This window comes from Prionailurus bengalensis, chromosome C1 (assembly GCF_016509475.1).
Source record: "Prionailurus bengalensis isolate Pbe53 chromosome C1, Fcat_Pben_1.1_paternal_pri, whole genome shotgun sequence".
In the NCBI taxonomy this organism is placed as follows: Eukaryota; Metazoa; Chordata; class Mammalia; order Carnivora; family Felidae; genus Prionailurus; species Prionailurus bengalensis.
The window spans coordinates 127,485,869-127,499,328 of record NC_057345.1 but is presented as its reverse complement, the minus strand read 5'-3'; the positions used below and the strand labels follow the sequence as shown (position 1 = coordinate 127,499,328).

Sequence of the window (13,460 nt, the reverse complement as noted above, 5' to 3'; positions counted from 1 at the left end):
GTATAGAATTTACGTCTATAGATGAATAAAAAAGAATAGAAAAACTTTAACCAAATGATAGTAGAAACCAAAATTCAGCTTGAAAATAGGCTGAGCCTATATAATATAGCATATAGAATCATAGGTATAACATGCTAATATGTGGTTGAAATTTATTTTCTTGTACTTTAATACAGCATTCTTCTAATCTCTAGAGATTTATTGGTAAGAAGGGAAGTCGTTGGTACAATCACTTGCCATTTTGTTCTCATTTTTGAAGGGTCATTATAGCTGTCTCCCTGGGTGGGCAGTGGGGAACAACATTTCTGAATCTCTGATCCTCCCACATAACCATATGCCATTGGCAGCTGGAGAGTCTTATAAACACCTCTCTCTGGCTTAGTACTTTAAAATTTGTAACTCTTTAAAACTGTTCTGTGACAAGCTACTTAATCAAAACTTTTTAAATGGTTGGCTTTGTTAATGAGGATATTAACTTGGTTTTATTTTGATTTTTTTCCAGGTGTATGGTGGCTGATGAAGTAAGTGTTTTCATGATTTTTATGTCTTTTATAAAATTCCACAACCTATTTTTAGTGTCCACTATTTACCATGTGCTCTCTGTCTTTCCTTATGATTCTATGTCTTATTTCTAGAGAGGAGAGGGGACAGATACAGAAATAATGAGAAAATGAATGTGTTGTGTATATGTGTGGGTGCACACACTTGAAACATGTTAGGTGCATGCTTGAAACATTAGTATTAAAATCAGTGATCCAAAATTTTATGTTGTTGGCAGAGAAACCATGAGTGTGCTATAAAATTCAGCCCCAAGGAGCACCTGGGTAGCTTAGTCTGTTAAGCGTCCAACTCTTGATTTCAGCTTATGTCATGGTCTCACCGTTTGTGAGTTCAGGTTCCTCATCAGATTCTGGGCTCACAGCATGGAGCCTGCTTGGGATTCTCACTCTCTTTCTCTGCCCATTCCCTGCTTGCTTTCTCTTTCTCTCTCTCTCAAAACAAATAAGCAAAAACCTAAAAAATATTAAAGTAGTATTTTATTATCATTAAAATTCTAATTTTTATTCAATTTGAAAAATGTGTTGCTGTTTTCATGATGCCCTTAAGAGTAATAGCAAAACGTAAACATTTTAAAGATAATTATGAAGAAAACATACTGAATTTTTTAAAAATATAAGTGGAAATATAAAAGATTCTGCCAATTAACTGTCGTAGCTTTAGTTACATATAGACTCACCAATGGCTTATCTCCACATTCTCTTCTTTAGTAAAAAATGAATTACAGTGTAACGTGAACGTGAATACTATGCAGAACATGAATACTATGATACAGGTTTCATGGTATATGCCGATTTATAACTACCTAAGTTTTTAGTTTGAACTCTTTATTCTTTGGGCATTTGTTTAGATTAGATGTTATAGTTAGAAGCATAGTCATTGCCTGTGAAGAATTTCAACAATGTAAATGAAGGGACAGTACGTAGACATTTGGGAAACAACAGAAATTTCTATTTTGGAATAAGATGAATTCCAAAAGCGTTTTCATAAATTAATAAATTTGAGCATCCAAAATGACTGACAGAGGCTCATGTTTTTAGTCCCTGAGTATGTTTTCATCAAACAGGAATATAAACTTGAAAACCTGAAAACTAGGCATAACCATTTTGCACAATATGTATAAAATATATGTGTGATATATGTATGTATGTGTATGTGTGTCTCTCACTTTTTAAATAAACCAGTTTTATATCCGTAGAGATTATATTATATCAGGTAACACCATCTTGATAATCTCCACCAGTGATTCAGAGGGAAAATCTCAGCATTTATGTTGTCATTGCTACCTTCTTCATTTTGGTGTCATAGAGACATCATAGAGATGTTTGAATGGGCCTTAAATGTATGAAATTGTTCATGGATTGATATAAACACTTGATCGAGTTCTTGGTGAACCTTCAGCCAGCAAGAATGTTTCATTATGCCATCTGCTTTTCCTCATCTCTTACTATTTATAGTTCCATAGCTCTTGTCACATGTTGAGTGACTTCGACACTTTTGCAGCATCATTCTTATTTCTTAATTTAATGCATTTAAAAGAAGTATTTAATATTTCCTCAACGCTTAAAAAAGGACTCCACTTTTGTGTCCGTCATAATTACTTCTCTTCTTTTACACCTATTTGACTTTACAAGGTTATTATGTTAAATCCTATCAATGAAGTTGATTATCAAAAAAGAATCCTCAGTGTGATGTGCATGTGTAAGATCACAGCTCACAACCTCTAATATCCTGTGTTAGCAGTAGAGTTGAAATGCCATTTTTATGGGATCTTACTAAGCTAGTGTGGATGAAACTTAGTAAATTAAAAGTGTTGAAGTAGAAAGAACTTGTATATATGTAAATTACATGAACTCTGCTTTGACCTTCATTCTATTTCCTAATGCTGTTCTCCTTTTCTTGCTCTTATCACAAAATGGTAGTGAAGTCACAGAAGGAAATATAGTATATAATTTGGAGGTCAACCACCTTTTCTGACTTTTAAATTAAAAAGTATGTTTTGAAATGATGAATATTTGACTCATCAAATAGCTAAAAGCTTTAGGAAGGCAATTTTACATCTCTGTTATCGAACCTACTTTTGTTTAGATACTTGAATACCCACTTGGAGTATTGTGTAATTTAGCTCTCTACTGTGATCTTTCCTTCCTAGCTTTAGAAAAAAGGACTTTCTTCAACTGGCATTACTCCCCCTTCTAGTATTTTTCCACTATTATCTTTTTTCTAATGTGTTCATTTCTTGTGGACTTGTATAATCTATCTACTGTATATAAGGTAATCATTAACTTTAAACTGGAATAAGTTCTGTTTAATACTAAGTGATCATTGTGTATTTCAATTATAAGAATATATTTTAGATAACACAGCTGCACTATTTAATAAAATTAACTTTACAAATCTAGCTTAAGGTATTTTAATTACTTCCTATTTCCCCACCTCTTAGTTTAATGCAATTAAATATTGTTTCAAGAACTATGTAGTGAATATACAGAAACTCTTGTGAATTTGTATTCCATAAATAATGGAACTCAGGCCATAGTCTACAATCAGGCTGGTGCACTGTTATCTATCTTTTTTTTAATAATTTCTTGTGAACCACTTTGTCCTTATTCTTAAGTTGAAAATTATTGAAAGTCTTCATTCATCAAAAAATTGTAAATGTGAAAAATAGTTGCACATTAACACAAAGCAGGTAATTTAATAGGATGTACGCACGGGCGCCTGGGTGGCTCAGTCAGTTGAGCGTCTGACTTCGCCTCAGGTCATGATCTCATTGCTTGTGAGTTTGAGCCTCGTGTTGGACTCTGTGCTGACAGCTCAGAGCCTGAAGTCTGCTTTAGATTCTGTGTCCCTCTCTCACTCTGTCCCTCCCTCACCCATGCCATCTCTCTCTCTCTCTCTCTCTCTCTCTCTCTCTCTCTCTCAGGAATAAATAAAACATTAAAAAATAATAATAATAATTTTTAAAAAATAGGATATACATGCAGAAAAATATTCAACCTACACATTTCCTACCCTATTTGTCAAGTATTTAAAGACTGTTCTCTATAGAAATTTAGTAATTAGAAATTTTTACAATGTTCATTTTTACTTAAGATGGGATTAATATCCTGGATTTATACAATAGCCTAAAAGTGTTTCATAATGGGCAAAATTTCAGTACATAGATTCTGTCTTTACTTGTCTACAGTATCTATTATCAAAGCCAGAAAATTCCTACTTATTTTGGTAATATTTTGTTGTTGTTGGAACTCTATTTCAGTCCCGCATCCCCAGCGTGCACGTACACACACACACACACACACACACACACACATGCTTTTTAAAAATTTCCTTCTTCCTGTTACTTCAGAAAACATTTGGGAGGATGTATACCAAATAAAGTATCATTTACTTCCTTTTCAAAAGAAAAGAAAACCATTTGTTAAGGCTGAATTACTTGTTTTACCTTACTTTGTGGCTATTTTGGAGCATATTAATAAATAAATACTTGGAACAAGGGCCCCGTAGTCATCATTATCAATGCTTTTTTGGCTAAGGTGCTTCTCTGCAAGAGGAGTAGGGAGAGGCTTTGGGACCTGTTGTTCCAAAGGTAGAAGAATTTATGCTGGCTGAAGTTTGAAAACATTTGTCTCTTTCTCTTCAGGCAGAAATGTGTTGGTGTGTAGAAACAGTGAAGGACCCCTTTGGAAGGTTATTTTAGCTCAGAAGACCTTAAAATTGGTTTTATGATATGTACTCTGCCAATATTAACTTTATAGGTTTGAGGACTAAGAAATCAAAATAGACGTGAAGAATTTTAGTTTTCCTTTTCTATAAGCCTACCTACATTTGACGAAGTAAGCTGAGATGGCAGTTTTGATTCCGTGGTATCTATAAATCTTAGTTTTCATTTACCAGTTCCAAGCTGAATTACACTGTCTCCTTGAGCTCTTCCTGTATTGTTGATGCATTTTTGTTGAATGAATGAACTGGTTAAAGGGTTAGCACTTAACTAACTCTATGTGCCAGGTTGTGTTCTAGTGCTTTACGTATATTAATTTAGTTCATTCTGACAACAACCCTATGAGGTGGGGTAATGGTATTAGTATTATTACTATTACTATTATTATTCTCCTTATATAGATGAGAAAGCTGAGGCACAGAGAAGTTAAGCAAATTGCCCAAGAATTTGCAGCCAGTATGTGCTAGGACCTGAAATATTTAACCTTAAGTAATCCAGCCACCAAGTCTATCAATTACTATTCTGTACAGAATGTCTAGGTGCCAGACTTTGTATATTTAGAAACAGGATCCTTGAGGTCAGAAGAATCTTCAGAATACAAGGGCTCAAGTGAATGAAGTTGAATATTAGAATGATGGTGATAGCCTAAAAATTTTGTGCTGGTGAGATTGTATGTATTCCTTTAAAAAGGTATTGTTTGCCTGTTTGCTTCCTTATTTCTAAGGCTACCTTATTTTTTTATGTCCTTTTTTGAAAATAATTTTTTATTTTAGATTTTTAGAATTGTTTAGGTTTTAAATACAGAATTATTATAAAGGTAGTACAGAGAGTTCTTGTATACCCCATATCCAATCCCCTATTATTGTCTTAGATTAGTGTGGTATATGTGTCTTAGTTAATGGACCAATATTCATGTGTTATGATTAACTAAAGACCATACTTCTCTTTAAAAAGTAAGTTTGGAGAGAAGATGGCGGCGTTGGAGGAGGCTGGGCTCACCTCGTCCTGCTGATCACTTAGATTCCACCCACATCTGCCTAAATAACCCAGAAAACCACCAAAGACTAGCAGAACAGACTCTCTGGAGCCAAGTGTAGACGAGAGGCCCACAGAAGAGGGTAGGAAGGGCGGAGAGGCTGTGCGTGCTACACGGACTGGAGGGAGGGAGCCGGGCGGTCGAGGGGTAACCTGCCCGGCAATGCAGAGCCCCCGAGTCTGGCTTGCAAATGTGGAGGGGCTGGACAGTATGAGTTCTGGCAGTCAGCGGGACTTAACATCTGGAATGTTACAAGTCAACAGCTCTACTCTCGGAGAGCGGAGAGGGCAAGAAGAAACCAGGAGGGAGAATTGCTGAGACCTGGAAGACAGAGCTCAGCAGGGGAACAAAGGTGCTGGCAAGCACCATAACCCTCTCCTATCCCTCAGCCAAAATCCCAAAAGGACCCAGTTCCCGTCACCAAACTTGCTTGCACCACACACACACCCAACCCTGTGCTTCTGTGGATCCATCCCTCAGAAGGGTCTGCCTGCCTCCCTCCCGGTGCTGCAGGGCCCCTCCCTCAGGGGATCATGATGGCAAAGCGAGGTAAGCCTTCCCTTCCTGCCCCTGTGCACCTTGCGGATCCACCCCTGCACCCTCACTAATACGCCAGATCCCATGAAAGCAGCACCACAAGCCTGACAGTGTGCAGACAGCCCAGACAGGGGCCACACCACTCCACAGTGAGTCCTGCTCCTGGGAGAGGGGAAGGTAAGGTACGCACCAGTCTGACTGTGGCCCCAGCGGTGGGCTGGGGGCAGACATCAGGTCTGAGTGCGGCCCCGCCCACCAACGCAAGTTATTCCAGACAGCACAGGGGAAGTGCCCTGCAGTTCGGCGCCACTCCAGTGACTATCCAAAATGACAAAACGGAAGAATTCTCCTGAAAAGAAACTCCAGGAAGTAGCGGCAGCTAACAAATTGATCAAAAACGATTTAAGCAATATAACGGAACAAGAATTTAGAATAATAGTCATAAAATTAATCCCTGGGCTTGAAAAAAGTATAGAGGACAGCAGCAGAGAATCTATTGCTACAGAGATGAGGAGACTAAGAAACAGTCATGAGGAGCTAAAAAATGCTATAAATGAGGTGCAAAGTCAAATGGAGACGACCGCAGCTTGGATTCAAGAGGCAGAGGAGAGAATAGATGAATTAGAAGATAAAATTATGGAAAAAGAGGAAGCTGAGAAAAAGAGATAAAAAAACCAGAAGTATGAGGGGAGAATTAGAGAACTAAGTGATGCAATGAAACGTAACAATATCCGTATCATAGGAATTTTAGAAGAGGAAGAGAGAAAGGGGCTGAAGGTGTACTTGAAGAAATGATAGCTGAGACCTTCCCTGATCTGGGGAAGGAAAAAGGCATTGAAATCCAAGAGGCACAGAGAACTCCCTTCAGACGTAACTTGAATCGACCTTCTGTACGACCTATCATAGTGAAACTGGCAAAATACAAGGATAAAGAGAAAATTCTGAAGGCAGCTAGGGATAAACACGCTCTAACATATAGAGGGAGACCAATAAGACTAGTGGCAGATCTATCTACTGAAACTTGGCAGGCCAGAACGGAATGGCAGGAAATCTTCAGTGTGATGAACAGAAAAAATATGCAGCTGAGAATCCTTTATCCAGCAAGTCTGTCATTCAGAAGAGAAGGAGAGATAAAGGTCTTCCGAAACAAGCAAAAACTGAAAGAATTCATCACCGCTAAATCAGCCCTACAAGAGATCTTAAGGGGGATTCTGTGAGTGAAATGTTGCAAGGACCACAAAGTACAAGAGACATCACTACAAGCCTGAAACCTACAGACATCACACTGACTCTAAACCCATATCTTTCTATGATAACACTGAATGTAAATGGACTAAATGCTCCAACCAAAAGACATAGGGAATCAGAATGGAAACAAAACAAAACAAAACAAGACCCATCTATTTGCTGTCTACAAGAGACTCATTTTAGACCTGAGGACACCTTCAGATTGAGAGTGAAGGGATGGAGAACTATCTATCATGCTACTGGAAGTCAAAAGAAAGCTGGAGTAGCCATACTTCTATCAGACAAACTAGACTTTTCAATTAAAGGCTGTAACCAGAGATGAAGAAGGGCATTATATAATAATTACAGGGACTATCCATCAGGAAGAGCTAACAATTATAAATGTCTATGTACCAAATACGGGAGCCTCCAAATATATAAAACAATCACGAACGTAAGCAACCTTATTAATAAGAATGTGGTAATTGCAGGGGACTTTAATACCCCACTAAAGCATGGAGAGATCATCTAGACACATGATCAAGAAAGAAACAAGGGCCCTGAATGATACATTGGATCAGATGGACTTGACAGATATATTTAGAACTCTGCATCCCAAAGCAACAGAATATACTTTCTTCTTGAGTGCACATGGAACATTTTCCAAGATAGATCACATACTGGGTCACAAAACAGCCCTTTATAGGTATAAAAGAATTGAGATCATACCATGCACACTTTGAGACCACAATGCTATGAAACTTGAAATCAACCACAGGAAAAAGTCTGGAAAACCTCCAAAAGCATGGAGGTTAAAGAAAACCCTAGTAAAGAATGAATGGGTCAACCAGGCAATTAGAGAAGACATTTAAAAATATATGGAAACAAACGAAAATGAAAATACAACAATCCAAACGGTTTGGGATGCAGCGAAGGCAGTCCTGAGAGGAAAATACATTGCAATCCAGGCCTATCTCAAGAAACAAGAAAATCCCAAATACAGAATCTAACAGCACACCTAAGGGAAATAGAAGCAGAACAGCAAAGACACTCCAAACCCAGCAGAAGAAGAGAAAGAATAAAGATGAGAGCAGAAAAAAACAATATAGAATCTAAAAAAACTGTAGAGCAGATCCATGAAACCAAGAGTTGGTTTTTTGAAAAAATAAACAAAATTGATACACCTCTAGCCAGGCTTCTCGAAAAGAAAAGGGAGAGGACCCAAGTATATAAAATCATGAATGAAAATGGAATTATTACAACCAGTCCCTCAGAAATACAAGCAATTATCAGGGAATATATGAAAAATTATATGACAACAAACTGGACAACCCGGAAGAAATGGACGAATTCCTAAGCACCCACACCCTTCCAAAATTCAAACAAGAAGTAATAGAAAACTTGAACAGACCCAAAAACAGTGAAGAAATTGAATCAGTTATCAAAAGTCTCCCAACAAATAAGAGTCCAGGACCAGATGGCTTCCCAGGGGAATTCTAGCAGACATTTAAAGCAGAGATAATACCTATCCTTCTCAAGCTGTTCCAAAAAATAGAAAGGGAAGGAAAACTTCCAGACTCATTCTATGAAGCCAGCATTACTTTGATTCCTAAACCAGACAGAGACCCAGTAAAAACAAGAGAACTACAGGTCAATATCCCTGATGAATATGGACGCAAAAATTCTCAGTAAGATACTACCAAATGGAATTCAACAGCATATAAAAAGAATGATTCACCATGATCAAGTGGGATTCATTCCTGGGCTGCAGGGCTGGTTCAACATTCACAAATCAATCGACATGAATCATCACATTAATAAAAGAAAAGATAAGAACCGAGTGTTGGAAGTGCTAGCATCAGCAATCAGACAACAAAAGGAAATCAAAGGCATCAAAATTGGCAATGATGAAGTCAAGTTTTCACTTTTTGCAGATGACATGATATTATACCTGGAAAACCCGATAGACTCCACCAAAAGTCTGCTACAACTGATACATGAATTCAGCAAAGTCGCAGGGTACAAAATCAATGTACAGAAATCAGTTGCATTCTGTACAACAACATGCAGAAGGATAAAACTAGACCATTTTCTCACACCATTCACAAAAATAAACTGAAAATGGTAAAGGACCTGAATGTGAGACAGGAAACCATCAAAACCCTAGAGGAGAAAGCAGGAAAAGACCTCTCTGACCTCAGCCGCAGTAATTTCTTACTTGACACATCCCCAAAGGCAAGGGAATTAAAAGCAAAAATGAACTATTGGGAACTCATGAAGATAAAAAGCTTCTGAACTGCAAAGGAAACAACCAACAAAACTAAAAGCAACCAATGGAATGGGAAAAGATATTTGCAAATGACATATTGGACAAAGGGCTAGTCTCCAAAATCTATAAAGAGCTCACCAAACTCCACACCCGAGAAACAAATAATCCAGTGAAGAAATGGGCAGAAAACATGAGTAGACACTTCTCTAAAGAAGACATCCAGATGGCCAACAGGCACATGAAAAGATGCTCAACGTCGCTCCTCATCAGGGAAATACAAATCAAAACCACACTCAGATACCACCTCACGCCAGTCAGAGTGGCCAAAATGATCAATCAGGAGACTATAGCTGCTGGCAAGGATGTGGAGAAATGGGAACCCCCTTGCACTGTTGGTGGGAATGCAAACTGGTGCAGCCGCCCTGGAAAACAGTGGTGACGTTCCTCACAAAATTAAAAATAGATCTACCCTACGACCCAGCAGTTGTACTGCTAGGAATTTACCCAAGGGATATAGGAGTGCTGATGCATAGGGGCACTTGTATCCCAATGTTTATAGCAGCACTTTCAACAATAGCCAAATTATGGAAAGAGCCTAAATGTCCATCAACTGATGAATGGATAAAGAAATTGTGTTTATATATACAATGGAATACTATGTAGCAATGAGAAAGAATGAAATATGGCCTTTTGAAGCAACGTGGTTGGAACTGGAGAGTGTTATGCTAAGTGAAATAAGTCGTACAAAGAGAGATAGCATATGTTTTTACTGTTAGGTGGATCCTGAGAAACTTACCAGAAGACCATGGGGGAGGGGAAGGGAAAAAAAAAAGAGGTTAGAGAGGGAGGGAGCCAAAACATAAGGGACTCTTAAAAACTGAGAACAAACTGAGGGTTGATGGGGGGTGGCAGGGAGGTGAGGGTGGGTGATGGGTTTTGAGGAGGGTACCTGTTGGGATGAACACTGGGTGTTGTATGGAAACCAATTTGACAATAAATTTTGTATATAAAAAAAAAAGACCATACTTAGGTTTCTTCAGTTTTTCTCTAATGTTCTTTTTCTGTTCCCGGATTTCATCCAGATACACATTGCATTTAGTAGTCATGTCTCTTTAGGCATCTGTTGTTTTTGTCAGTTTCTCAGACTTTTCTTGACGTCCTTTACAGTTTTATAATTAATGGTTCAGTATTTTATGGAATGACCCGTAATTGGCATTTGTCTGCTATTTTCCTCATGATTACACTAGGGTAATGTGTTTTGGGGAGGACGACCACAGAGATAGGGCTATTGTCATCATTTTAGCTCAAGGGTACGTACCGTCAGTATGAATTTTCACTGTAGATCACCTGTCTTCATACAGTTTGTCATATTTCTCCACTGTAAAGTTATGATTTTTTTTCCTCCCTTTCCATACTATATTTTTTGAAGGAAAGTAACTATATGCAGCCCATAATTAAGGAATAGGGAGTTATACTTTATTTCCTTAAAGGCAGAGTAAATTTGGAATTCATTCATTCATGCATTCATTTTATCATTTTTTACATCAATATGGACTCCTAGATATTCATTTTTATGTTTGGGGTTATTACCCAATACTATTTTATGTTTTTCTTGTTGCTCAAATTGTTTTTTGGTCAGAGGGAGCTCTTTAATTCACTCCTATGTCCTTTTGACAAACCTCCTTCCTTGTGAGATGTTTTGTTTGGGGTTGCGTTTTCTTGGAGGGTTTTCTTTTATATTTTGAATATTTTCTTACTTTCTAGTACTACAAGATACTCCAGGCTCATCTCATATATTTCTTGCACTAGTCCCCATATCAGCCATTTCTCCAAGAAATACTGGTTTCTTGTTATTGATGTTATATCCAGGATCTAGGGACTGGTGTATTCATATCTACTGGGGTGTCATTTCTTCTGGATCCTCTTAGCTGATAGAGCAAGGAGAAGTGTGTGTATGTATGTGTATACACACATACATACACATATTTATAACTATATGTATATGCAACCATCCGTACCTGTAATTAAGCTAAACACCAGGTCACACGTCTCCACCTCTAACTGGTGACCACATGGATCATTCTTACCTCTGCCCCTTGACCTTGTGTAACGCCCAACTCCATCAGTGAGTGTCTTGGCTCCTCCCATCTGTCATCCGTTTACTTAATCGTTCAATTCCAGTACATAGGTATGGTGATTTCAGTGTCGTTAACCTGTACGCTGTGAGAAAGAAAATTGTCAACTAGAGTACAATGCTTATGTACAGTTCCTTTTGCATTTATTCTTACAGATTCCACTCACTTCTAATATTACTTAGCATCTTATTCCTCTTTCTTCAGGGAGGATTGTTTCATATATTTATAATACATTTTAAATTCTTTGATCACATTCTACATTCCATCATGGTATCTCGTGACCACCTAACTTATATTTTAATTATTTGTGGACATTGAAGTTTACCCTTTGTAATATAAAGTTCTGTGGATTTTCACAAATGTTTGATGGCTTGTATTCACCATTACAGTACCATACAGAATAGTTGTACTGCCTTAGACAGTACCCTGCACTTCATTTACTTAATCCCCCCAAGTCAATACCGCAGACAACCACGCATATGTTTAACGACTATTGTTTTGCCTTTTTTAGAATGTCATATAATTGGAAGGACACACTTCTGCTTTTTCAGACCGGCTTTTCTCACTTAGCCATATGCATTTAAGATTCATCCATGTCTTTTTGTGGCTTGATAGGTTTTTCTTTTTATGATAGTAATATTTCATTATATAGATGTACACAGTTTTATCACCAAGATAAAGAGATATCTTAGCTGCCTCCAGTCTTTGACAATGATGAATAAAGCTGCTGTTACTGTTAACATACAGGTTTTTGTTTAGATGAGTTTTTAAATCAGTTGGGTAGTTATCTAGGGGTGCACTTGTTGGATTATATAGTGTGTTAGTTTCCTAGAGCTGCCATAAGGAAGTATCACAAGCTCATTGGCTTAATACAACAGAAATTGATTCTTCTCACAGTTCTGAAATCAATATGTCAGGAGGCTTTGTTCTTTCTGAGGGCTGTGAGGGAGAATATGTGTGGTGCCTCTTTTCTAGCTTCAGATGATGGTCCACAATCCTTGGTGTTTCTGGGCCTATAGATCCATCACTTCAATCCCTACCTATGCTGTTCTTCCTATTTGTCTGTGTCTCTTTTCCTTTTATAAGGATACTGGTCAGATTGGATTGGATTAAAGGCTCACTGTACTCCAATATGACATCATCTTATCTAATTGGATGTCCTATGACCCTATATCCAAATGTCACATCCAGATGTACTGGGGTGTTAGGACTTCAATGTATCTTTTGTGGGAAACACAGAAAAGGAGAGAGACAGAGACAGAGAGAGAGACAGAGAGAGACAGAGAGAAAATCCCAAGCAGGCTTCATTCTCAGGGCAGAGCCTGACATGGGGCTCAGTCTCATGATCACAAGATCACATCCTGAGTCAATATCAAGAGTCAAACACTTAATCAGGTGAGCCACCCAAGCGCCCCCATTTTGTATTTCTACTAGGAATGAATGCTAGTAGAATGCTAGCAGTAACATGCCTAACAAGAGCATTCTAAAAGTATTGTCAAGTTAAAAAAAATTTTTTTTAATTTTAGCCATTCTATTGGGTGTAGTAGTGTCTCCTTTTTGTTTTAACTTGTGATTCTCTAATGGCATGATGTTAAGCATCCTTTCATATATCTACATGCCATCTCTATTTTTTGTTGGTGCAATCTCCTTTCAGTTCTTTTCCCAATTAAAAAACTGTTTTTAATGTTTATTTTATTTTTGAGAGAGAGACAGAGCACAAGCAGGGGAGGGGCAGAGAGAGGCACAGCATCTGAAGCAGGCTCCATTATCTGAGCTGTCAGCACACAGCCCAACGTGGGGCTCAAACTCACAACTGTGAGATCATGACCTGAGCTGAAGTCGGATGCCTAACCGGCTGAGCCCCCCGGGGCGTCCCTCCTCATTTTTATTTTTTTTTTTTTTTATTTTTTTTCAACGTTTTTTATTTATTTTTGGGACAGAGAGAGACAGACCATGAACGGGGGAGGGGCAGAG

General features: G+C 38.0%; 1 protein-coding gene across 2 annotated transcripts in view; it reads left to right on the top strand.

Moving 5' to 3' along the window:
• ZRANB3 (zinc finger RANBP2-type containing 3) overlaps window positions 1-13,460 on the top strand; it is a 324,584-nt gene that overhangs the window by 137,403 nt on the left and 173,721 nt on the right. For both annotated transcript variants that reach the window (XM_043573283.1, XM_043573282.1), the window contains exon 3: window positions 503-521. In XM_043573283.1, coding sequence (XP_043429218.1) covers window positions 503-521 — 19 coding nt within the window. The remainder of the gene's footprint in view (window positions 1-502; window positions 522-13,460) is intronic.